At 38.0% G+C, this 27,688-nt stretch overlaps 1 protein-coding gene across 1 annotated transcript in view; it reads left to right on the plus strand.

The window, feature by feature from the left end:
* The window catches only part of LOC150088255 (intermembrane lipid transfer protein VPS13A-like), a 3,009,916-nt gene that overhangs the window by 330,417 nt on the left and 2,651,811 nt on the right, over positions 1–27,688 (plus strand). Inside the window, exon 11 of the mRNA XM_090370087.1 lies at positions 24,600–24,785. Coding sequence (XP_090226213.1) covers positions 24,600–24,785 — 186 coding nt within the window. The remainder of the gene's footprint in view (positions 1–24,599; positions 24,786–27,688) is intronic.

Genomic DNA, 27,688 nt, shown 5'->3' on the forward strand with positions numbered 1-27,688 from the left:
GCAAACCCCTAGCCATAATTATGAGAGCTTCTTTGGACTCAGGGGAGGTACCCATAGACTGGAGATGTGCAAATGTAACCCCAATTCACAAAGGAGGATCAAAGGCTGACACAAGTAATTATAGACCTGTTAGTTTAACTTCTGTTCCAGGAAAATTAATGGAGGCACTGGTTAAAGAAGCACTGCAGGATCATCTAGACAAGAATTCAGTTATAGCTCAGACGCAGCATGGTTTTGTTAAGGGCAGGTCTTGCCTGACCGATTTGATTGGATACTATGATGTAGTCACAAAAGAACTGGATGCAGGGAATAACTTTGATATTATATATTTGGATCTTAGAAAGGCTTTTGATACCGTTGCACATGGAAGACTGCTGCACAAATTGGAGCAGTGTGGCATTGGAGGCAAATTGCTGCTATGGATAAGGGGATGGTTGAGTGGCAGAAGACAGAGAGTGGTAATCAATGGACACTGCTCAACGTGGACTAATGTTATTAATGGAGTTCCTCAAGGTTCAGTGTTGGGTCCGTTGTTGTTTTCGGTGTTTATGAATGATATTGATGATGGGATATCAAGTTTAATGTCCAAGTTTGCAGATGATACAAAGGTTGGCAGGGTCGTTAAGGACAATACTGATGCTATGCTGCTGCAACAGGATCTGGAAAGGTTGAACGGATGGGCTGAGAGGTGGCAAATGAGGTTTAACATCGACAAATGTAAAGTGCTGCATATGGGAAACAGTAACCCCAGAGCAACGTATCAACTCTGCGGTACTACACTGACAGTGGTGGAGAATGAAAAGGACCTGGGGGTAATTGTGCAGGCAGATATGAAGTTCTCTGAGCAGTGCAGACGAGCTGCAAGAGTAGCTCATGGTGTCTTGTCAATGATATACAGGAATTTTTCTAGCAGGGATAAGGAGGTGATTATTCCCTTGTATAAGGCAATGGTAAGGCCACATCTTGAGTACTGTATACAGGTCTGGAGGCCTCATTTCAAGAAGGATGTAGAGCTGCTGGAACGGGTACAGAGAAGGGCAACAAGATTAGTAAATGGAACAAAGGGTTGCTCTTACGAAGAAAGGCTTAAGTTTTGCAAATTACAGAGTTTGGAGACTAGGCACTGGCGAGGTGATCTGATAGAGGTGTATAAGGCTTTGAATGGTTTGAGCATGCTCAATGCCAATGGGATTCTTCATCTTTCTCAGAATAATCACCTCAGAGGGCATAAATTCAAATTGAGGAAGGACGGATGTCGGATAGATGTGCGGAAATTTGCCTTTGGCCAGCGGGTGGTTGGTTGGTGGAACCGACTTCCATCACTTGTTATTGAAGTTGATAGCCTAAACAAATTTAAAGCTCAACTGGACAGGTATTTCGAACGAACGGAGGGGTGAAATGGGAGTGGTTTTTTTTTTTTTTTTTTTTTTTTTTGGCTGATGCTGAATAAGCTTGCTTTCTTGCATCATATGCCTCTGCTAATGGTAATGCTAATGCTAAAATACATTAGGAAAGGCAGGGCACATGAGTGGAATAATGCAAATATATATTTTGCTGCATAAGAAAGGAGATAAATCAGAAATTGGAAATTATAAACCAATTAGCTTGTACCACATCTACAAGTTGTTCACAAGGGTCATTACTAACAGATTAGAAGTAATACTTGGTAAGAATCAACTGAAAGAGCAAGCTGGCTTTAGGACAGGATTCTCGACTATGGATCACCTTCACATAATATCACAACTAAAGGAGAAAGCAAATGGATATAAAATGTCATTATGCTTGGTATTTGTGGATTATGAAAAGGCATTTGACTCCATACAGCATAAGGCCATATATTTTGGGCACTGGAGAGAAAAAGCATAGGCATCGCATACATTATGATATTGAAGAAAATATATGAGAATGCCACCTCCTTTATTAGACTAGACAAAGAACAAAGACAGTAGCAAATTTAAAATTGAGAAAGGAGTTCGACAAGGAACACAATATCTCCGAAGTTGTTTACTGCTGCCCTTGAAGAAGCTTTCAGAAGATTGGACTGGTCACGGAAAGGAGCCAGTGTGAATGGAGAGTACCTAAACCATCTATGATTTGCAGATGACATTATTGTGATCATAAGCCACAATCCCAAAGAATTAAAGGAAATATTTTAATCAGTTATGCAGAGTTAGTAAGGGTTTCGGAATAAAGATGAATATAGTTAAAACTGATTAATATAGTTTATGCCAAACACGAAAGTATAATTCAATTAGCAGAAGACTACTATAAAGTATTATTTAAGGAGAAACGGAATGATGCCAGCAATTGCCGGTCTCAAGCCCAGATGAGAAAGGAGGAGGGGAAGGAGCATATACCTCATTTAAAAAAATCCCGGGCTTGGCTGGCTCTGGCCAACAGTACCTGGGATGGGCCCCTGCCTGGGTTACAGGTGAAGATGGAGGATATATCTTCAGCAACAGTAGAAGTCTGTCACTCTTCCGATATATTGCTAACTATGCAACAGAGGAATGGCAAGCCGGCTGCATTATCTGCCTTGTTTGTTTGTTATTTGGTTTTTAGGAGCATTAGCAACTACGGCCATATTGCTCCAAGGATATGTTGTGGTCATTCCATGACCTTTCTGGGGCAGGAGCAGCAGTGCGTAGCACATGCTTCTTGATTAGACCGGGGTTTGAGCCGGTGACCACCAAATACGGAGGAAGCGGAAAGGTCAGGGAATAACCACCGCATATCCCTGGAGCAATATGGCCTTAGTTGCTAATGCTCCTAAAAACCAAATAACATAACAATAACAACCCTGACCTTTCCACATTCTCAGTATTTGGTGGTCACGGGTCGAACCCTGCTCTAATCAAGGAGCGTGTGCTACACACTGCTGCTCCTGCCCACCTGTTATCTGCCTTAAACCCTATGGATCTCAGTCATTGAAAGATAAACAATCATGCTACTGCATCTGGGGTAACCGAAGCGGCTGTTCTTATACCAGGGACAACAGCTGTGAAGAAAGCTATATGGTCAGCAAAAACTCAAATGTATCTCCAATGCTAAACGTAGGATCGTTTTACAAACCCGGGAAAATAAAATTGGTGGAAGAAGAATTGAAAAAGATCAAATGGGATATCGTAGGAATGTCAGAGACACATTGGACAGAAGAAGGACCACTGGATATGACAGAAGGAAGAATATTTTACTTGTTGAGAAGAGAAAACATATACAGTAAACCCCTGCTATTCGCCGGGGTTACGTTCCTGAGAAATGCCGCGAATACTAAGTTATGGCTCCCATAGTAATAAAGGGGTTCCGTTCCAAAGTATGAAATATATAAGAAAAACTAGTCTAAAATTTTGTCTATGTATGTATGTATGTATTTTATGTACCTTCATAATATGACTATGTACATAGTGAAATGCAAGCATAAGGCATCGAAATGAAAATAAGAAACAATTTAATATTAAATATAATATTTATTAGAAATTTCAAACAAATATTTCAAACCAGCGCCTTTGCTAGCTAAAAAACTTATCCCGCCAGTGCTATCGCCAGTTTCGCTAAAGTGTTGATAAAGGAGTTTTGCCTTTTCACGAATGATGAGTGAACTTAGCAGAATTTTATTTTGAGTTCGGTCTTCTATCCACAGATTTAAAGCTTTTTCCATTTTTTCTAATTTAACATCACGAGTTACAGAGCAAATTTTTTAAGCAATTAGTGCATTTTCACGGGCACTACGGCGGATTTTTTCTTCCGATTTTTTGATGATCGTACGGTTGACTCATTGATTTTATAATGTTTTGCCACTGAGGAGACACTTTCACCATTAGAAATTTTGTCTAATAACTCAATTTTATTCGCTAATGTCATCACCTTCTTTGATATTTTCACATTTCCCTTGTAATTCGTAGCCATATTTTTGTACGGGTTAGAAAGAACTTGTCCACAATAAAGTCACTTTCTTCCGTTAACACACTCGAAAAAGTCTGTTTTACACTGCAAAACGGTAGATTTATCATTTTTGTAAGCATATCAATTTATAAATTGATAAATTTATTCAATTTATAAGCATATAAATTAAAAGCAAACGACGAAACCTTCCATGACAAGCACATAACACATACTGAACAAGGATTAGCGAGAAACATCCACGCTCACGATTTTGTCACCCCTCTCTCCCCACCCACAGCGCTGTTTTGACTGGGAAAGATAACTTTAGCCATGCCCATGTTTCTTTATGGCGGAAAATGTTAACGGCGCTTTAAAATTCACATTTTTTTAGGTTTCATTTTATGTTAAATCAGCGACCGTGAATACAGATACCGCGAATAGCGTGGGTTTACTGTATAGAGAAGGTTAGTTAATTTGGTTATTTCGTTTTTTTAGGAGCATTAGCAACTAAGGCCATATTGCTCTGGGATATGCGGTGGTCATTCCTTGCGGTGGACCTTTCCGCATCCTCCGTATTTTGTGGTGACAGGCTCGAACCCCGGTTTAATCATGAAGCATGTGCTACGCGCTGCTGCTCCTTCCCACCTGGCTACGGAGGCACCTATATATATATATAGAGAAGGAGTCGCTTTCATAGTAAAGGAATATCTATTAAATTCAATAATAAAAATTCACCCAAGCTGCTCAAGAATGTTAAGTTTAAGAATAAAAGGGAAAGAAAAAGGAATCTTCATAAAAATAATCCAGGTATACACCACAGACTCCTCACATGATGATATAGAGATAGCTGCCTTCTATTCAGACCTACAAGAAACCATAGTTAAGGCAAACAAAAAAAAAATATTTTAATAACAATGAGAGACTTTAACGCAAAAGTTGGAGGTTTTTTGACAGACTTCAGCGGCGTATTAGGAAAGTTCGGGATAGGAAATAGAAATGAGCAAGGAGAAGAACTCTTGAACTTTTGCAAAGAAAATAAACTATTCATCACCAACACACTGTTCTACCACAGATCTCAACATAAATATACATGGATACAATTTTTTATTGTATGGAAATACAATAAAAGATTGTATCGACTACATTTTAATAAATAACTGGAAAATATCCATTCAAAATGTTAAAACTCTTAGAAGTACAGATTTTGATATCGACCATGAACTGCTAGTAGCAAAAATTAAATGGAAATTTAAAAATACGAAGCCAAACACAATAGAGCAACACTATATACTTGGATTTCAGGAAAGCTTTTGATTCTGTTGCAATTAGCATTAGTAGAGGCATATGATGCAAGAAAGCAAGCTTATGCAGCATCAGCCAAAAAATAAACGCGCTCCCATTTCACCACTCAATTCATTCCAAATACCTGTCCAGCTGATATTTAAATTTATTTAGGTTATCAACTTCCGCAACAAAGGATGGAAGTCTGTTCCACAAATCAACTACCCGTTGGCTAAAGGCAAACTTCCACACATCTATCCTACAACCATCTTTCGTCAATTTGAATTTATGCCCTCTCAGGTGATTATTCTGAGCAAGAGGAAGAGTCCCATCTGCATTGAGCATGCTCAAACCATTCAAGGCTTTATACACCAAAATTCAGATCACCTCGCATGTGCCTAGTCTCCAGACACAGTAATCTGCAAAACTTAAGCCTTTCTTCGTAAGAGCAACCCATCGTTCCATTCACTAATCTTGCTGCCCTTCTCTGTACTTGTTCCAATAGCTCTACATCCTTCTTAAAATGAGGCCTCCAGACCTGTATATAGTACTCAAGGTGTGGCCTGACCATTGACTTATACAAGGGAATAATCACCCGGCTTGAAAAATTCCTGTATATCATTGACAAGACACCATGAGCTACTCTTGTAGACCATCTGCACTGCTCAGAAAACTTCATATCTGCCTGCACAATTACCCCCAGATCCTTTTCATTCTCTGTCACTGTCAGTGTAGTACCACAGAATTGATACGTTACTCTGGAGTTACTGCTTCACATGTAGTACTTTACATTTGTCAATGTTAAACTTCATTTGCCACCTCTCAGCCCATTTGCTCAACCTTTCCAGATCCTGTTGCAGTAGCATAGTGTCAGTAATGTCCTTGACAACCCTGCCAACCTTCGTATCATTTGCAAACTTGGACATTAAGCCTGATATACCATCATCAATATCATTTATAAATATACAGAAAACAACAGTGGACCAAACATTGAACCCTGAGGGACTCCACTAATAACACTAGTCCACGAAGAGCAGTGTCCACTGATTACTACTCTCTGTTTTCTCCCACTCAACCATTAGCATTAGCATTAGTAGAGGCATATGATGCAAGAAAGCAAGCTTATGCAGCATCAGCCAAAAAAAAAAAAAAAAAAAAAAAAAAAACTTCCAATTCACCCCTCGGTTTGTTCAAAATACCTGTCCAGCTTAGCCTTAAATTTATTTGGGCTATCAACTTCCACAACAAGGGATGGAAATCTGTTCCACCAATCGACTACCCGCTGGCTAAAGGCACATTTCCGCACATCTATCCTACATCCGTCTTTCCTCAATTTGAATTTATGCCCTCTCAGGTGATTATTCTGAGCAAGAAGAAGAATCCCATCAGCATTGAGCATGCTCAAACCATTCAAGACTTTATAAACCTCTATCAGATCACCTAGACGGTGCCTAGTCTCCAGACACTGTAATTTGCAAAACTTAAGCCTTTCTTTGTAAGAGCAACCCATCGTTCCATTCATTAATCTTGCTGCCCTTCTCTGTTCCAGCAGCTCTATAACCTTCTTGAAATGAGGTCTCCAGACCTGTATACAGTACTCAAGGTGTGGCCTGACCATTGCCTTATACAAGGGAATAATCACCTCCTTATCCCTGCTAGAAAAATTCCTGTATATCATTGACAAGACACCATGAGCTACTCTTGCAGCTCGTCTGCACTGCTCAGAGAACTTCATATCTGCCTGCACAATTACCCACGGTCCTTTTAATTCTCTAACACTGTCAGTGTAGTACCACAGAGTTGATACGTTGCTCTGGGGTTGCTGTTTCAAATATGTAGTACTTTACATTTGTCAATGTTAAACTTCATTTGCCACCTCTCAGCCCATCTGCTCAACCTTTCCATCTGTTGCAGCAGATGGAAAGGTTCTGATCCTGATGCAGCAGCAGCATGGCATCAGTAGTGTCCTTAACAACCCTGCCAACCTTTGTATCATCTGCAAACTTGGATATTAAACTTGATATATCATCATCAATATTATTTAGAAATCGAGAAAACAATAATGGACCCAACACTGAACCCTGAGGGATTCCACTAATAACATTAGTCCACGATGAGCAGTGTCCATTGATTACCACTCTCTGTCTTCTCCCCCTCAACCACCCCTTTATCCATAACAGCAATTTGCCTCCAATGCCACACTGCTCCAATTTGTGCAGCAGTCTTCCATGTGCAACTGTATCAAAAGCCTTTCTAAGATCCAAATGCATAATATTAACAGTGAACTTCAGACTGAAATAACAGTATGCAATCAGAATTCTTATTCTGATGCGATGAAAGACTTCTCTCACTGATCAAATGATGAGTGAGAGAAGTCTTTTTCTTTCCTTCATATTTTCCATCATTCATCGAGAAAGATGGAAAAGCTCTGAAATGGGGAGACTCGGGGCTTTGGTGGTGAAGAAGTTCCACTTTATGTGCTCGGAATTGTTACTAGATGTTTATAATTCTTGTTTTTAAAGTGATTCTGAAGAATCTGGAAAAGCTGGCAGGTGATCCTGGCTCATATTGATCATTACTGCCAGTCCTGGGCAAGTTATTAGAATGTGTATATTAATTTGATATTAATTATATGTATGAAATTATTATTATTATTATTATTATAAAAAAACTTTTTCTCTGGGTGGTGGATGACTCTCGTCAACTGGTTGAAGTGGTGAAACCCATGTTTAGTCACCAGAGCAAAGCCCCACCCCATCTCCTTCAACATTTTTAATAGGATATTATGATGTGGTTACAAAGGAACTGGATGCAAAAAATAATTTTGATATCATATATTTGGATTTCAGGAAAGCTTTTGACACTGTTGCGTATGGAAGACTATTGTACAAATTGGAGCACAATGGTATTAAGGGTAAGTTGCTACAATGGATAAAAGGATGGTTAAGTGGGAGAAGACAGAGGGTGGTAATCAATGGGTGCTGCTCTTCGTGGACTAATGTTATTAGTGGAGTCCCACAGGGTTCGGCGTTCAGTCCACTGTTGTTTTTTATATTTATCAATGATATTGATGAAAGTATATCAGACTTAGTATCGAAGTTTGCAGATGATACAAAGTTGGCAGGGTTGTTAATGACAGTAATGGTAGTGTGTTACTGCAACAGGATCTAGGAAATTTGGGCAGATCGGCTGAGAAGTGGCAGCTGATGTTTAACATTGAAAAATGCAAAGTACTGCATATGGGTAGAAGTAACCCCAGAGAAACGTACCAACTGTACGGTACTACACTTAAGGTGGTAGAAAATGAAAAAGACGTGGGAGTAATTGTGCAGTCAGATATGAAATTTTCTGAGCAGTGTAGACAGGCTGCAAGGGCAGGTCATGGGGTTTTGTCAATGATATATAGGAATTTTGTTAGCAGGGAGAAGGAGGTGATTGTCCCTCTGTATAAGGCAATGGTCAGGCCACACCTTGATTTTCTGCGTACAGGTCTGGAGGCCTCATTTTAGGAAGGATGTAGATTTACTTGAGCGTGTATAGAGAAGGGCAACAAGATTGGTGAGGGGAATGAAGGGATCCTCTTACCAAGAGAGGCTTAATTTCTGCAAATTGCAGTGGCTGGAGACTCGGCACCTGTGCGGTGATCTGATTGAGGTGTATAAGGCCTTGAATGGGTTGAGCACTCTGATTTCTGATGGGATCCTTCAACTTGTTCAGATTACGAACCTAAGGGGGCATAAATTCAAATTAAGAAAAGACAGATGTAGAATAGATGTGCGGAAATTTGCCTTTAGCCAGCTGGTGGTTAATTGCTGGAACAAACTTCCATCTGTCATTGTGGAAGTTGATAGGTTGAATAAATTTAAGGAGGAACTGGACAGGCATTTGAAGGGAATGGCGTGATTTTTTTTTGGCTGATGCTGCATAAGCTCATACACTTGCTTTCTTGCATCACATGCCACCACTACTACTACTACTACATGGCACTAAGTACTATAGGTTTTGATATCTTTCGTGTTTGGAATTTTGACAAAAAAAAAACATAAATGAATTTTAAAAAAATAACTTTTTTCTTCTTTTATGGGATTTTTCTTCCCCATGATGGGTACTGCTACCAAGTTTATGGGATGGTTGATTGTGTCTGATTACTATTATTATTATTGTTACTGTAAGTTTAGGAACTCTCTTACTATCCTACAGGTGTTCAGGAACCTGGCTTTCTGGAGTTCCATGTAAGTGTTCTCTGGGAGGCCTGTTGTTGCTAGAATCTTATGGAGGCTCTTTGGCACCATGCAAGTGGTTGATATGATGATTGGGATGGCAATTACTTGTTCCATATGCCACCACATATATTTAACTTCCTGATCTTTTTCTCCTATGTTTTCTGCTGGTTGCTGGTGTTGGGCACTGCAATTATGTCAATCTGGTAGGTAGCCATTTCCTTCTTGTCAGTGAGGATTATGTCTGGTGTGTTGCGCTGGATCGGCTTATCCATTATTATGGCATGATCCCAGTATGGTCTGTGCATAGAGATCTTTAGTACAGCCTGAGGTTTGTACTTGTTATACACTAAACTTGCTTTGATCAGTTGGTATTTTTGCAGTAGCCTCTGATGTATTATCCTGGCCATTTGGTCATGTCTGTGAATATACTCGGTCTGAGTAATCGTCCTGCATCCTGCGGTGATCTGCTGATTATTTTTTTTATTATTATTATCATTGTTATTATTATTATTAGTAGTAGTAGTAGCATCAGACAAAAAAAAAAACATCATCTGTCCATCCTTTTAAATAATTTGTATAGTTCTTCCTTGAATAAATTCAAGTTCTTCTTTTTCAAGACAAATCTCTCTTTGAATCAGCTTGCTCAATCCATTCAAAGCTTTAAACACCACAATCAGATTACATTGCAAGTGCTTAGTCTCCAGATGCAGAATTTGTAGAAGTGAAGCCTATCTTGGTAAGACTTGCAAAGGCAACAACAACTAAATGCATCAAAGCAGATTGGCTTTAAAAGAATATTTTCAACTGAAGATGCCACATGCTCTTCTTTGTATAATGAGGGCCAGTGGACCTTCTTGTCCAATGACAATCCATTCCAGCTTGGTGTATTGTACAAAGAGAAATATTTCTCTGGGGGATTTTAAATTTCCAGATATTGACTGCAATTTGTGGATTGGTCATGCACATACTAGCAAGACTTTTGTGGATTTATTGGATGATGTATTCTACAGCAACATGTTCAAGAGGCAACCAGAGGGAGTAATACTATTGATCTGATTATCAGCAGTGATTATTCATGCATTAAGAATTTGCAGATAAAGGAAATGCTGGGTGACGGTCATCACAGTGTACTGATGTGAGATTTACTTAAAGATGAAACTACCATCAAGGGTAAAGGGAAGGGCCTTTGCTTTTGTAAAGGTGACTACAGTGGTCTCAGGCAGTTTTTAAATTCTATACAATGGGATCAACTGATGATGTTACCAACAGTGAATTCTAAATGGAAAGCTGTCAGGGACTTAATCTTGGAGGCTACTAGGCTTTTCATACCAACTAAGAAATACTGTTTAAGGTTTAGGCCTAAATGGATGTCAGATGAATTAATGAGGCTCATGGCAGAGAAGAAAAAATGCATGGGATGCATATAAATTATCAGGCCCACAGAATTACAGCTATCAGTATTATTGCAAATGCAATAAGATCACATTTACTACCTGTTTATGATAGATTGCACTAACAGAAAAGCCCAATAAACTGGGAACTGCAAATTGTCTATGTCGTTTTATGGTTGTGACCTCCAGAGATTCGACCAAATCACGTGGTCTAGTCGGAGGCAGTCGTAGAGTAATCTTGAGTGCTGCAGTCTCCTGCCATGATTAAAAGGCATGTTGTTCCAATTAAGCAAAGAAAACTCTGGCTATTTTCTCAATTAGTTTCTGTTCTCTAAGATTTGTCCCAAATAAATGGCTGCCCCAATTAACCGGTGGCCCAAATAACTGGAATCCACTGTATACAACCTTTCAACTCAGCCCACTAGCATGTTTAGAGGTTACTGAAATGCTGTGTCCCTTGGTTGTTTCAGACACTGATGCTTCATGGTTTCTGACAAGATGGAGCCTTGGTTTAAGCAGTCCATCCCTTTTCCATGATATATTTTAATTGTATTCAGTCATTTGCCTGTTGGTGCATTAGATCACAAATCCAAAAAAATAAAATAAAAATAATAAATAAATAAACTCAAGCATGCTGCAAAGGAGATAGGGTGGTCTGTCTCAGTCAGCTATGTATACTTTTGCATGTGATTCCAAAAATCACTTTTAACTATTTCAACAGCACATTGTTATGTGAATAACTGTAATTCTTGCACATTTGTTCCATTCATTTGCACACTTTGTAAATAGGATATAGTCTGTCCATACATGTAACAAAATTACTATATCTTCGGTATTATTTGTTAGGAACACTTCGACTAAAGTTAATGTTGTGAATAAACATTCCCCAAAAAATAACAGAAGAGAACCCTGCCTAAGGGCACCCAAACTGACGAATAAAATGGATCTAACTTACAATTTTGCATCATCAAGTTGGCTTGACCTGGGTAATTTCTCAGACTTTATAACAGGATTCAGTTGAGTGTTGACACTTTGCCAGTTGCCGTAAGTACTTGTATTGTTGGTGGCTGTACAATATGTTTCAATAAATCTATGTATAGTCTCCCCCTTTTTTTTTTTGTAGACTTCTATTTCTAGAGGACCAGTTCTTACTTTGGATTAGTCTCCTACAAATAGAATCGAATTGAATTATTAATCCTGAGTCAATCCAAATGGTGAAGCTTCACATCTTATCGACATACATGTATGTGTGCATGCATATCTACGTGTTTTGTACATTTGTGGTATTCTTTCACTTGATGAGTGAAAGACATATAAAGCTTGAAAAAGTTTAATACTAGTCTCATCAAATTTTAAGGAAATAAATAAAGTCCACCTCTATGTAGAGTAACTGGAAAAATTGGAAGAAACGTGCAAGCTCCAAAATGTCAGTGTGACAATAGATTGCTTTCCAGACATAAAACTACCACAGTTGAATTACTCAAAAAATTACCCTTGATGTGGACACCTCATCGTACGTGGTGAGGGGACTTACCTGTATTTCTGCTGGTCTTTTCGATTATCAGCACTGGTATCAAGTGCCCATAGCATACATTATCATTATCATTAGCAGCCATATGGTGCAAGGAAGCCTGTGGCTTTTGCTGCACCAGGAAAAAAAAAAAAAAAATTCTGAGTTACCCTGAGAGAGAGAGAGAGAGAGAGAGAGAGAGAGAGGGAAGGAAATCACCAAGAAAAAGAAGAATGATGATATCCAGCTCAGGACCCTCAGTGTGCCAAGCCCATACTCACCAGATGTGAGCCCCTGGGGTTAAATTCCAGGCTAAGACAAAGGGAATCTGGCATGTTTCAATATGTGAAGCTAAGAAAGGTGGATCCTGGTGGTTGAGGGGCCCAGCTTTAATGCATCACTTTGTCCTTGCCTTGACAAGATGGGCTTGGGGTGGCTTGCCAGGATCAATTGGGGGTTTTCCTGCAAGGGTCATTCATTCATTCTGTATCATTACCATTCTCCTGCCTTTGTGGTCCAAAGGCCAGGATTCCGGCTGATGGCAGTGCAGGCATGGTGTCTGGGTAGCCCTGGTATCACACTCCTGAGTGCATTTATTTATTATTGTTACTTTTTTTTTTTTTTAATGACCACTTCGAACCTGAAAGATATTAGAACCTATAGCACTTAGTATCTTGCATGTTGAGAAGAAGGAATATGGAAGTGGTTGAACGTTGAGAAGATGGAAGATACTTGTTGACATTAGACTTGAATTTCTGTATATCACAAATTTTAGGAAATGCTTGTGAAGGAAGGTTGTTCCAGAAAACAGAAGTTGAAGGGATAAATGAGGAACAAGGAAAGTTGAGTTGGTTCTCTGAGTTTGAAGTTTTTCAGTAAATGGATGCTGACTGGTAATGGCATGTGTTTGGACTAGATTGAAAGGTGGGGGGGGGATTATAGATGCCAATTCAGAACTGTGCCCATGGAAGTGTTTACAGAAAAGATATCCAGCAGAAACAGGGTGTCTCTGAGGCAAAGAGTTGAGAGATTTTATAAGAAATTTTATAAGCTGACTGCCCTCTTTTGAATAGAAGTCTAAAAAAAAGAGGTTATGGGTGCATAACCTCAGACATGGGAACAATATACCATGGGAGATCTTATTTGAGATTTGTACAGATTGAGAAATTGTTTAGAAGGAAGAATAATACAAAATCCAGTTTTTTTTAGATGTAGTGGAAGCAGTATTTATGATATGCTTATTCAAAGTGAGAGAAGTCAGAGTAGTCAGTAATCAACAGAGATATCTTATTTTGTCTAGAAATCTGAATGTCATTGAATATAAGCATAGGAGCACAAGACTCCTTTTTGCAAGATATAAGACAGCTGAGTTTCAGAAAGATTGAAATTAACTAAGTTATCTTTGCTCCATTGGAGAAATGCTGTGTCCCATCGTGTTAATTTTTTGTTTTCACATGGCTATGCGATTGATGTTAATAGTTAAATATATGGAAGTGCGCAGCCCTGATGAACAAGGAAAGTTTACGGCAAAATAATGTAAGTACTGTTTTGAAATATAAAGGAATGCTCATCCTCAAACTTCTAAGCCTAATCGCTTCGTTCTGACAAACCTTGCCAGGCCAGACTCTGCTGCCTCACAAACTGTCAACTGCTCTGCAAAAACTTTTCTCCAGGTAACCAACAGTGTACATGCCTTTATGAAAATCTCAAATTTAAATCTACAATAATAGAGCTGAAGAAGAACCACAGGAATCACTACTTACAAAGGTTATATGCTATAGCAATGAACAAATGATCTTTTCACATGACTCAACAGCAATTGGTGCCATGTGCCATAAACCAGTTTTATATGCTCAGGAACTACATTGATGCATCAGCAATATTAACATCTGCTACATTATGTATTAGCCATTTCATGTGTTATTAATTTATTTGTTTTTCTATGAGTTGTACTTTATTCCACATTTTGTGGTTAAATTTTTGTTTGTTCTCATATAATGTTAACCCTTATAACTGTTACATTAGTTGTCCCGGGGCAAGCTTGTAATTATCAGAGCTAATAAATGGAATTTATTAATAGAATGATTTGTAGAATTTCTTAAAATACCAAATTAGATTGACTCAAGTTAATAGCATAGCTTAATTTTTACGGTACTCAACTTTTGTATAATCTGCAATTGATGCTTGAGATAGGATGGATACTAATTTGAATTTAAAATTGATTAATATGGATAAATTTAATTTTTAAACACTGTTAAAATATGCCCAAGGAAATAGAAGTGCATATCTTCATCCTTGGTTGTCATAGAATTTAAGGTTAGAAATGATTGAAACTATATATGTAAATTGAGGAGGCCAATAGCCATAACGAATTGGCTTTCGTAGTTAACGTCTTCAGTTGGCGATAGTGAGAAGGAAGTGAAACGTGCATATTTAAAGGACTCTATGTTCCCGTGATGCTCTTTGATACATGCGAGAATCTCAGGTGCATGAGATTCCAAACTGGAGAGAGGTTATAGGGTAATTTGGCATTTATTACATTAAAATTAGGATGATGGTGAAACCATTCTATAATGGGGGCTTTGTACTGAAAAATTTTAAAACTAGATTTCGATTTAATGATGGGGATGGCTGAATCAACTAAAGGAGTGTGGTTGTGGGATTGTACATGTAGTGTGAGTTCTGTATTTGATTGTCCTGTTCTGAAGCTATTGTAATGATAATATGCTCGTGTATTAGATGTTGTTGTGGAGCCTCTAGAGGTTGTGCTACCAATGTAGCAGCATGCATTGCAGTTTTGCTGGCATTTGATTAAATAAACAATGTTGTTCATGTCACTGATTTGATATTTATGTGTATCTTTATATGAATTAAACATTGATCCTGGTTTATTATATGTTGAAAATATGAGAGTGATGTCAGTACCGCAAATACTCAACAGAATTGTCCGGCAAGATTACTGTGGTAAGGAAGAACGATACATATGTTACTGCATATAATGTGTTTGGATGGTTTGTTGATATTATTTAGGATGGTGGTTTATTGAAGGAGACAACAATAGTCTCCTTCAATAAACTATTGAAGGAGCTATTAAAAAAAAGCCTAGGGAGACTATTGAAAAAAAGCCATGAATTAGGGTTGAATTTGAAAGTGTCTGCAATTCTGCCCAGACACGATAGGAGGGAGTATATGATGAGAGCCTTGTCAATCAATTCAGCCCTGGAGAGACTGTGCAAGGCTCAAGGGGTAGAATTTTTTTCAGCCTGGTCTGTACTTGTTAACAGGAGAGACTGCTTCTACAGGGATGGGATACACTTAAATAGAAAGGTTGCAAGAATATTTGCTGATGCTATTGAGGCAGAGTTAGGTGGGTCGGAAAACTGCTAGCTTGGGGGGATACAAGGACTAATAGAGTAACAGCAGCCACCGGTAGAGGTGAAATTAATTCTTGTACTGCTTCTATTGGAATGAGCGGAAGTGTGGAAAACAAGACGCAGAATATTTCAGAGACTGCGGGGAGTCATTGTGGTACAAGTAAACACATGGGTTGTGTTAGGATAGCTAAGAATAGGAACAGGTACATGTATACTTGTGTTTACACCAATGCTAGGAGTTTGGTAAATAACTTTGATGAATTTGAGGTATTGCACAAAACATCAAATTGTTGGGATATCAGAGACGTGGTGTCACACAGACTTGTATAAGGAATGGAGAACTGGTATTTTGGGGAGTACAATGTGTACAGAAAGGATAGACAGGATAGGAACAGAGGAGGGGTTATTCTATTAGTTAAGAAACACATCAAATCCAAAGAAGTGAAGCCAGTCGACATCCCTGGACAGTGCAGTGTTGAGTCAGTTTGGTGTGACATAAGCATTGGGAGATCAAAATTGAAAGTAGGAGTGTGCTATAGGTCTAATGACTCTGATGAGTATAATAAGAAACTGTACAGGGAAATAGAATGGGTAGTAAATCAGAGTCTTATAATGGGGGATTTTAATTTCCCAGATATTGACCAGAATTTGTGGGTTGGTCACTCACACACTAGCAAGGCTTTTGTGGATTTATTGGATGAGTGTTTTCTATATCAGCATGTTTGGGAGGCAACTAGAGGGAGTAATACGCTTGATTTGATTATCACTAGTGATTCTTCATGCATTAAGAATCTGCAGAGAAAGGAACCACTAGGTGGCAGTGATCACAGTGTGCTGAAGTGGGATTTACTCTAAGCGGTAACAACCATCAAGGGTAAAGGGAAGGTTTTTTGCTTTCGCAAAGGTGACTACGATGGTCTGAGACAGTATTTAAATTCTATACTTTGGGACCAACTGATGATGATACCAACAGCAAATTCAAAATGGAAAGCATCTTGGAAGCTACTAGGCTTTACATACCAACTAAGAAATATTGGTCAAGGTTTAGGCCTAAATGGATGTCAGATGAACTATTGCGACTTATGGCAGAGAAGAAAAATGCATGGGACACAGAAGCCTATGATAGATATAAGCTGGTCTGTAACCAAGTTACAAAGGAAGTTAGGCAGGCAAAGGCAGATTACGAGAAATCTTTGGCAAAGGATGCAAAGAAAAACAGCAAAGAGTTCTTTACTTATGTAAACTCTAGAAGGAAGGGGATGAATCAGATTGGTCCACTTGATATCAATGGGTCAACTGTTGATGATCCTGCTCAGGTAGCTAACAAACTGAATGAATATTTTGCATCGACATTCACACATGAGGAGTTATTCTGGGAGGGGAATGCCAGAGTTGTATTCAACTCTGGCAGTAAGCTAGATAATCTTGTAATAACTGAGAGTAAAGTGGAGGAGAAATTGTTGAAGATAAACTCAAGAAAGGCACCTGGAGTGGATGGTATCTATCCAGTTATATTAAAGGAGGCAGCAAAGGAAGTAAGCAAACCCTTAGCCATAACTATGAGAGCTTCCTTGGACTCAGGGGAGGTACCCATAGACTGGAGATGTGCAGATGTGCAAATTCACAAAGGAGAATCAAAGGCTGACACAAGTAATTATAGACCTGTGAATTTAACTTCTGTTCCTGGAAAATTAATGGAGGCACTGGTTAAAGAAGCATTACAGGATCATCTAGACAAGACTTCGGTTATAGCTTGGACACAGCATGGTTTTGTTAAGGGGAAGTCTTACCTGACCAATTTGATTGGATACTATGATGCAGTCACAAAAGAACTGGATTCAGGTATTAACTTTGATATTATATATTTGGATCTTAGAAAGGCTTTTGATACTGTTGCACATGGAAGACTACTGCACAAATTGGAGCAGTGTGGCATCGGAGGCAATTTGCTGCTATGGATAAAGGGATGGTTGAGGGGGAGAAGACAGAGAGTGGTAATCAATGGACACTGCTCATCGTGGACTAATGTTATTAGTGGAGTCCCTCAGGGTTCAGTGTTTGGTCCATTATTGTTTTCTGTATTTATAAATGATATTGATGATGGTATATCAAGCTTAATATCCAAGTTTGCAGACGATACAAAGGTTGGCAGGATTGTTAAGGACACTACCAATGCTATGCTGCTGCTGCAACAGGATCTGGAAAGGTTGAGCAGATGGGCTGAGAGGTGGCAAATGAAGTTTAATATTGACAAATGTAAAGTACTACATATGGGAAACAGCAACTCCAGAGCAACATATCAACTCTGTGGTACTACACTGACAGTGGTAGAGAATTAAAAGGACCTGGGGGTAATTGTGCAGTCAGATATGAAGTTCTCTGAGCAGTGCAGATGGGCTGTAAGAGTAGCTCATGGTGTCTTGTCAATGATATACAGGAATTTTTCTAGAAGGGATGAGGTGATTATTCCCTTAAGTATATTGTACTTTAGGCCACACCTTAAGTACAGTATACAGGTCTGGAGGCCTCATTTCAAGAAGGATGTACAGCTGTTGGAATAAGTGCAGAGAAGGGCAACAAGATTAGTCAATGGAACAAAGGGTTGCTCTTATGAAGAAAGGCTTAAGTTGTGCAAATTACAGTGTCTGGAGACTAGGCACCGTCTAGGTGATCTGATAGAGGTGTATAAAGCCTTGAATGGTTTGAGCATGCTGAATGCCAATGGGATTCTTCTTCTTGCTCAGAATAATCACCCGAGAGGGCATAAATTCAGATTGAGAAAGACAGATGTAGGATAGATGTGCGGAAATTTGCCTTTATCTAGTGGGTAGTTGGTTGGTGGAACAGACTTCCATCCTTTGTTGTCGAAGTTGATAGCCTAAATAAATTTAAGGCTGAGCTGGACAGGTATTTGGAACGAACGGAGGGATGAAATGGGAGCGTTTTTTTTTTTTTTTTTTTTCGCTTTTTTCCGCATAAGCTTGCTTTCTTGCATCATATGCCTCTACTAATGCTAATGCTAATTGTCTGGTTTATTGAAGGAGACTATTGTCTCCTTCAATAAATCAGCTTTCGCCAACTTATTCTCCTTTCTAGTAAAGATCATTTCTCCCCTTACAAGATTTTCAAAATATAAAGTTAATAACACCATCCAAACATTTGAAACAATAAGTTCTATTACAATCTCCAACAAAGACATTTTAGCATCTTTCAATATAGTCTCTTTATACACCAATGTACATCTGCCATCCACTCTGCAAGCCCTACGTAATTTCCTAATGGAAGACAGCACCTTAACCAATCGCACCTCTCTCTCTCTCAATCAATAGTATTCTAAAACTCACATCACTTCTATTAGATGCCAGATATTTCCGGTTCCACAATCAGATATACCAACAGATATTCGGTTTACCCATGGGATCGGGAATTTCAGCCCCCCCATCCGAAATTTACTTAGATAGAGAATTAAATATTACAACCATTCCCTTCAGAGATCAAATTATATGCACGATATGCAGATAACATCCTATTATAGGGAACAAAACCCTAACCATAATTGATAGCCTTTTCATTAAATTTAATTCAATACACTACAGATTAAAATATACTCTTGAAATAGAAGAAAACGGATAAATTAATTTCCTTAACCTTACCATATACAAAATGGACACCAAAGTCGGAACTAGAATTTTCAGGAAAAACACTTACACTGGAAAATACTTACATTTTGAGTCACACCATCCACTTAGTACAAAAAAAGCCGTCCTCCACAACCGAATTTATAATGCCATCAAATACAGTTCCACACAAGACGACCTGTCTAACAAACTTCAATACCTTACAGAAAAATTCATATCCAGAAAATACCCTTTCGACTGATTCAACAAACTATTTCCACCGGCCAAAATAATATCAACAAACCATCCAAACACATTAAATGCAGTAATATACGTATTGTTCTTCCTTACCACAGTAATCTTGCCGGACAATTCCGTCGAGTGTTTGCCGGTACTGACATCACTCTCATATTTTCAACATATAATAAACTAGGATCAATGTTTAATTCATATAAAGATACACATAAATATCAAATCAGTGACATGAACAATATTGTTTATTTAATCAAATGCCAACAAAACTGCAGTGCATGCTACATTGGTAGCACCACCTCTAAATATGGCTCCACAGCAACATCTAATACACGAGCGTATTATCATTACAATAGCTCCAGAACAGGACAATCAATTACAGAACTCACACTACATGTACAATCCCACAATCACACTCCTTTAGTTGATTCAGCCATCCCCATCATTAAATCAAAATCTAGTTTTAAAATTTTTCAGTACGAAGCCCTCATTATAGAATGGTTTCGCGATCATCCTAATTTTAACATAATAAATGCCAAATTACCCTATAACCTTTCTCCAGTTTGGAATCTATTACCCTATAACCTCTCTCCTGTTTGGAATCTCATTTGATACATGCGGGAATCTCATGAGATTCCCGCATGTATCATAGAGCATCATGGGAACATAGAGTCCTTTAAATACGCACATTTCACTTCCTTCTCACTATCGCCAACTGAAGACATTAACTACGAAAGCCAATTCGTTACGGTTATTGGCCTCCTCGATTTACATATATAGTTTCAATCATTTCTAACCTTAAATTCTGTGACAACCAAGGACGAAGATGTGCACTTCTATTTCCTTGGGCATATTTGAACTGTGTTTCAAAATTAAATTTATTCATATTAATCCCAATTTTAAATTCAAATTAGTATCCATCCTATCTCAAGCATCAATTGCAGATTATACAAAAGGTGAGTACTCTAAAAATTAAGCTATGCTATTAACTTGATGGAATTTATTATTATTATTATTTATTATGCCTGGAGATGGTTATTTAATTAATTGATAATGGATATTCAAGAAGTTAAAGCTAAATGTATAGGGCAAGGTTTCTCAAACTGGAAGGAGAATGCAGTGTGCTGTCATCATCAGAACTGTGGATGGGATCTCCAGTCGGTCGAAGGATGCCATTAATATATAAGAAAAAAACGAGTGGGAGGAAGAACTGAACCTTGGGGAACTGCAGCATTAGTGGAGAAATTAGAAGACAGAGCACCATCTACCACCACACACAGTGAGTAGTCAGAGAGAATATTAGATACTCAAAAAAAAAAAAAAAAAACAGCCAGCAGTCCATAGGATGGAAGATGATTAAGAAGACCTCTATATCAAACATGAGCCTTAGAAATGTGAATAACAACTGCTTGAGTTTCACCAACCTTTTCATTTGAATTTGTCATTAGATGAGTGACATAAGCTAGTATATCACCTGTGGATTGACACTGACAAAATCCATAATGGTGATCATTGATCAGATGGAAAGTTTCTAGGTAGTATAGGAGTTGGCAGCTAATGTATTTCTCCATTACTTTGGAAAGAGTAGAGTAAAAAAAAAATAGAGATGATGATTGGATGGGAGGGATTTGTCGCACTTTTTAGGAACTTGATAGCCTGTTTCCAAGAAGAAGAAAAAAATACAAGTATTATAAGAAAATGTAAAAAGGTGACACAGAACAGGAGTAAGTTTAGGAACATAGGTTTTGAGAACAAGTGGAAAAATGCCATCAGGACCTGAAGCATTCTTGGCATCAAGATTATTAAAATTTCTTCTGACAACCTTTTGACAGAGAGCAGAAGGAGCCATTAAATAGAGTGTACCAAGAATGGTAGTTGGTGGTTTACCAAGACTGTCAATATCGGATGCTAGTGAGTTGGCTTTTTCTTTAGCTGAGGAGGCAATAGAATTATCAGGTTTTAATAGGGATAGGAGTATAGATTGGAAAAAGTTGAGGCCAATAGCTTTTTTAAGAGATTAGAATGCTCGGCTACTGTTTGAACAAGAAGCAAGTTTTCTACTCTTAGCCTGTTCAAAATCAAGTTTGGACAGATTAATCACTTCTTCACAACTGTTGTCTAGGCAGTAAACAAATATGGAGATTTGGATGCAAGCCAATTGCAATATGTATCATTCTTATCTTGAACAGCTTAGCACATTTACTGGAAAACCACGGTAAAGGATGACGAAGGATAAGATTTTAAGATGTAGTGTGGATTTTGTCACTACAAGAATAATTTTGCTGACACAATCTGAGCATGCATTGACATCAATAGTAATTCAACCAAAGAAAAGAAAATCCTTCCATTTTTGCATTCTTGTAATGTCAAACAACTCAAGCCTAAAAATGGCCAGAGAGAAGGGCACCATTTGAGAACAAGTGGAAAGTGAAAAGGCTCCATTTGAAAACAAGTGGAAAAATGCCATCAGGACCTGGAGAATTCTTGGCATCAAAATTGCTAAAATTTCAAAGCACCTCAGATCACAGCAAGTTGTGATCTGAGGTGCTTAGAGACCAGTCACCTCAGCTGTGTATTTTAAAGTTTTGTTTGTGAGAAAAAAGATCAAAAGTGTTTGGGTGTGTAGTTAGGATTGTCTGGTAAGTAAATGAACAGTCTGTGTGAGGTCATTAGTAATCGCAAAAGCCTCAGAATGTTGATCAACTGAGTCTGTGACTATAAAACCGAAGCCAGCTAGAGTTGTGTACAATAAAATTCCCAAGGAAAATTATGTCGCTGTTAGTTAAGTTGAACTGGGGGAAAATTCATGTTTTCAAAGAAGGGAAGTAAAAGATTTCCAAGTGATTAGTGGAGTTAGAAGATTGATAGAGGCAACAAATGAATTTGACACATTGGGCATAGAGAGATTAATGGGCAAAAATCAAAAAGAGGAGATTCCAATGTGCTGTATCTGAGAGGGAATATTAGAGTGGACATACAAATGTATAGAAGCATCACATTTGAAGTGAAAAGAATCATACTGTGAATAATTAGGACAATTAAGATGAACAGTGGTCGAGACAATTGATGATTGGGATTCTGTCTGAAAAAGTAAGTGGAAATGCACATTATAGAGATTGGAACTGAGTCCCTGTAAATTTGTGAAATGAATGAGAAAGTGTTTGGGAGGTTTAGATCTTTTGTAGACATGTTTGTTCTGTTAACTTGACTATTCATGATGTATTCAGTAGTAAAGTAAAAGTATGAAGTACTGTCTGTCTCCCACATATGTAAGAGATACGTTCCAGGAATTCTTACGTAAGTCGAGTTTTATGTAACTCGGGAATGACTAATAAAATATTGCTACTATAACCCTGATATGCCAAAATTACAAAAACCTCATAATATCCTCAGAAGAATGAAGAAAAATAGTTATATGCTATAGCAATTAAAAACTTTATCTGGGGACAGCAGTGAAGTAGTAATGCTTTCACTTATTCTCTTAGGCGGTGCACCACGATAACGGTCAAATTGAAATTTTCTTTAAATAACTTCACAGAGTTAAGTTACAAGAGATGCTGTCACACCTTACAACATGCGATTTAAACATGCATTACACAATGATAGTTTGACACAAAGTCATTGAAAATGGTTGGACAATGTGAATTTCAACTTCACCACGATAACTCGATGTGTAACAAATATTACATGCAAAATGCAAACAAAAAACTTTGCTCTCAAACAAAACTGAACTAACTCTACAAGAGTGTAATTCTCCAAAGAAATAGCCAATGGGACACAGTCCATGTGGCTTGAACACTGTGACGGTTTCTCTGAAGTGCTTTGACGTAGTTCACCTGTCTCAAAAACATGTCAAATATTTCTTCAGAATTTTTAAAGCAGAAAATGATATGTTAACTCTAGTTATTTACCTAGATTCTAGTTATGCTGCAGGATGTTATCCAATATAGTTTGTATGGAAACAAAAATAAAAATTTATACTTACTGTTCCTTCATTCGACTTCACTCTTAAAAATTATACAGAAAGTATCTTTACAATTTTACCAAAAAAATTTACTAAGTCCAAAGTTACTTAACTCGGGCCTAAGTAAGTCGGGGACTAACTGTAATGATATTTTTGGATATTGACACACAGCACAAATGATTGTTGCCATATTGTGGCCTAAACAATGCCCTCCATGTACACATTACTTGGACTCCCTGCAGTCACAATTTGGCAGGTAGAGGCAGTGAGATTAATATGGTAGCTGATCCAGATGCCTCTTAGAGAGTTCCCAATAGATCTGGTCTGGTGGGCTATCCAGCAGCTGGCGTATAAACACTGTTTTAGAAGTGCCCTCAAAATTTAAGAAGATTTTGATGCCCATAACTTCAAAAGACATCAATTATATTGCATGATGGAATATATGGGTAGTTGCCCATCTATTTCACCATGATATACATGATCCATATAGAGATATGGATCATCTAGAACACATTAACAAGTGTTCTGTACAGGAATCATGCAGTGATTAGTAATTAATTGATAAGAAGTAATTAATATAATAATTACTTATTAAGAAGATAATGGCATTTACTTTTCACTTCTTTTAATCGCAGAAAATTAATTGAATGCTCCTGAAATATAATGCATTGCATATCTTACATAACTTGTGTAGGTTGTATATTTTTTGTGATAATTTTGTGTTAAAAGAGACCTATCACCTTCCTAACATTTCAGAGCTTTTGTTTTTTTTCAATCACTATGTTTATTTTATGTGTGTGTTGATTTTATTTATCAGCTTAAAATTTGATATGAGCTATGTTAAACTTATGAGCTTTAGTTCCCATTTTGTTGGAAAGTGCCAGAATTTCACATTTACTTCTGATCTCAGTAAATGTCGTTTATAATTTATGTTTGTTTTATTTTTAACATCGGCTATTTAATCTCTGATATGTTACATTAACAAGTTTATAAATAATTATTGTCATATGAAATTTTAAAAAGGGTATTTTGGCTACTTGATTAAATAAATTTTTAATCAATTTTCTTATTTTTATGTATTTTTTTCTTTTTTTTAACCTACCAGTATGTCTGTTTACTGGGTTTGTTCAGATCCTTTCAAAGAATGGAACTGAATGAAAGGTATAGAAAATATCATGCAGTTATGTCAGCTATGAAACGACCTAGAGATTGGTGGAAATATTTTTATACTGCAGTTGTTGAAGAATATGTTCGCCCATACTCTTGGGAGAGAATTAAGATGCACAGGTGTGTAATACAGATAATTTGAAACATTTCCTTTAATACTTTTTTCTTATTATTATTAAGGAAATAAATAAATATTCATTTATTTCTTGTGTCAGGTGATTACATAATTGAGTGAAGACAATATATCCTTTATGGCCATGGCCAAATGGGGTTGTAGCAGATCCTTAAGATACAGATGGCAAACAAGATGACTCTTATTTACATTAAAATCAAATATAATCAACACACACACACACACACACACACACACACACACACACACACACACACACACACGCGCACACACACACACGCGCACACACACATACACATGCACACACACATACACATGCACATGCACACACACACACACACACACACACACAACCACACACACAGGCGCCTTCGTAGCCAGGTGGGCACGAGCAGCATTGTGTAGCACACGCTTCTTGATTAGACCGGGGTTCGAGCCCGTGACCACCAAATACGGAGATGCGGAAAGGTCAGGAAATGACCACCGCATATCCCCGGAGCAATATAGCCTTAGTTGCTAATGCTCCTAAAAATCAAATAACACACACACACACACACACACACACACACACACACATGTGTGCATGCTTAGAACTTTGAATTAAATCAGCTGGTCTGTAGAGAATAGGAATATATCAACACTGAAATGCTGAATAAGTTTAAGTGAGGGATAACAAAAGAACCTATCAAGGGTAAAGATTTGATTAGGAGAGAAATTAATGAAGGCTGGTACTCTTAGAGAGGAAATGTACCAGCCAACTTTATCCCAAATAGAAGAAGCCTGTGAAGCATTTGAGAACAGTTTGCAAACTGCATGATTTAGAGATGTGCGACATATGGTGTGTTTATTGCCAGTTTTAAGTAAACACATGTTATTAGTTTATTTCCATTATGCAGAGACCTTTAATGTAAGAGGATGCCACAATTGACCAGATTTTAGCTACATTAGCATTAGTAGAGGCATAGGATGCAAGAAAGCAAGCTTATGCAGCATCATCCAAAAAAAAAAAAAAAAAAATCCTCCCATTTCACCCCTCCATTCATTCCAAATGCCTGTCCAGCTCAGCCTTAAATTTATTTAGGCTATCAACTTCCACAACAAAAGATAGAAGTCTGTTCCATCAATCACCCCCAAGGGCTCACATCTGGTGAGTATGGGCTTGGCACACCCACCCAGGGTCCTGAGCTGGATATCATCATTCTTCTCTTTTTTGGTGATTCCTTTCTACTTCTCTCTCTCTCTCTCTCTCTCTCTCTCTCTCTCTCTCTCTCTCTCTCTCTCTCTCTCTCTCTCAGGCTAATAGGGATTTTTTTTTTTTTTTTTTAGGCTGATGCGGCATAAGCCTCAGGCTTTCTTGCACCATATGGCTGATAATAATAATAATCAACCACCCGTTGGCTAAAGGCAAATTTCTGCACAGCTATTCTACAACTGTCTTTCCTCAATTTGAATCTATGCCCCCTCAGGTTCTTAATCTGAGCAAGAGGAAGCATCCCATCAGCATTCAGCTTGCTGAACCCGTTCAAGGCCTTATCACCTCAATCTGATCACCTCACAGGTGCCTACTCTCCAGGCGCTTCAATTTGCAGAACTTTAGCTTTCTTGGTAAGAGCACCCCTTTGTTCTCCTCACCAATCTTGTTGCCCTTCTTTGTACTCATTCTAGCAACTCTACATCCTTCCTGCAATGAGGCCTCAAGACCTGTACACATTGCTCTAAGTGTGGCTTGACCATTGTCTTGTACAGCAAGATAATCACCTCCCTATAAGATAGAAGGAAATTACATATAAGTTAGAAGGAAAAAGGTAGATTTTTATATGACAAAAGATGGTAAATTGGAAACACAAAGTAGCTTTTTTCCTCAAAACCCACATGTTATGGAGCTTTAAGAAATTTTATGTGAGAGTGAAAATAACTTTAGTATGAGTGAGTGCCCCAAGATAACCCATTATAACATAGAGCTGATTTAATTGGCTAAGATTCAATTAATGAGATTCAATAATAATTCACTAAGAGGAGTAAGATTAAAAGGCGAGTTTTTTTTATTTATACGCATTTATACGCTTTATGGCATTTATACGAGATTAGTATAAATGCCATAAAGGTTAAAGTAATTAGTAACCACAACAATAGCATTATTAATGAGCAACTTGTTTTGCTGTCCCTCCTAAAGTGAGGTTGAGATTGCACTTATGCAATGCCTCTCATCAGCAGAAGTGACGAGGCACTTCTGTAAGTAATAGAATAGAGACTAAGGCAGACAAGAGAAGAGCAGAAAGCAGCAGACACTTTTTAAATTAGTAAGGAATCATTAACCTTTAAAAGAAGCATTTTATGGAGCAAGTATTTCTATATGAAAAAGAGCAAATGACCTTGAATACCATAAAATTTTCCCAAAGACCAAAGACCTCTCAACATAGGCTCCTGGACATGGTGAGGGGAACTCCTCGTGATACTGCTGGTCCAAAACATTGCATTACTGGGACTCAACATGGACTGCCTAGGTTCCAGGCTAACAGCATAGGAATTCAGTATGTTCGCTGTGACCTATGAAAACGGGACCCCAGCAGTTGGCGAGCCGAGCCTGAATACACTGCTTTGGATCCTGCTTTGACAAGATAGGTGTTACTCGAATGGCCCACCCAGGATCAACTGGTTAGTTGATTTGCCTGCAAGAATTAACTGCGTCAGTGATCTAAGGGACAGGATTTAGGTTAGGATGTCTGGATAGCCCAGACATTCCACTGCTGAGTGCATTTATTGCTTACTGAGTTGTGGACATCCTCTTGAACCTCATAATGGGTGGGGAGCCTAGGCACTGAAACAATCAAGACTAATATGAATCTTGATAATCTTAATTCTTTTTCTAGGACTCCAACCCCTACCAGAAAATA

The sequence above is a fragment of the Mastigoproctus giganteus genome, chromosome 3, assembly GCF_048544385.1.
Source record: "Mastigoproctus giganteus isolate SK-2022 chromosome 3, ASM4854438v1, whole genome shotgun sequence".
NCBI classification, from domain to species: Eukaryota; Metazoa; Arthropoda; class Arachnida; order Uropygi; family Thelyphonidae; genus Mastigoproctus; species Mastigoproctus giganteus.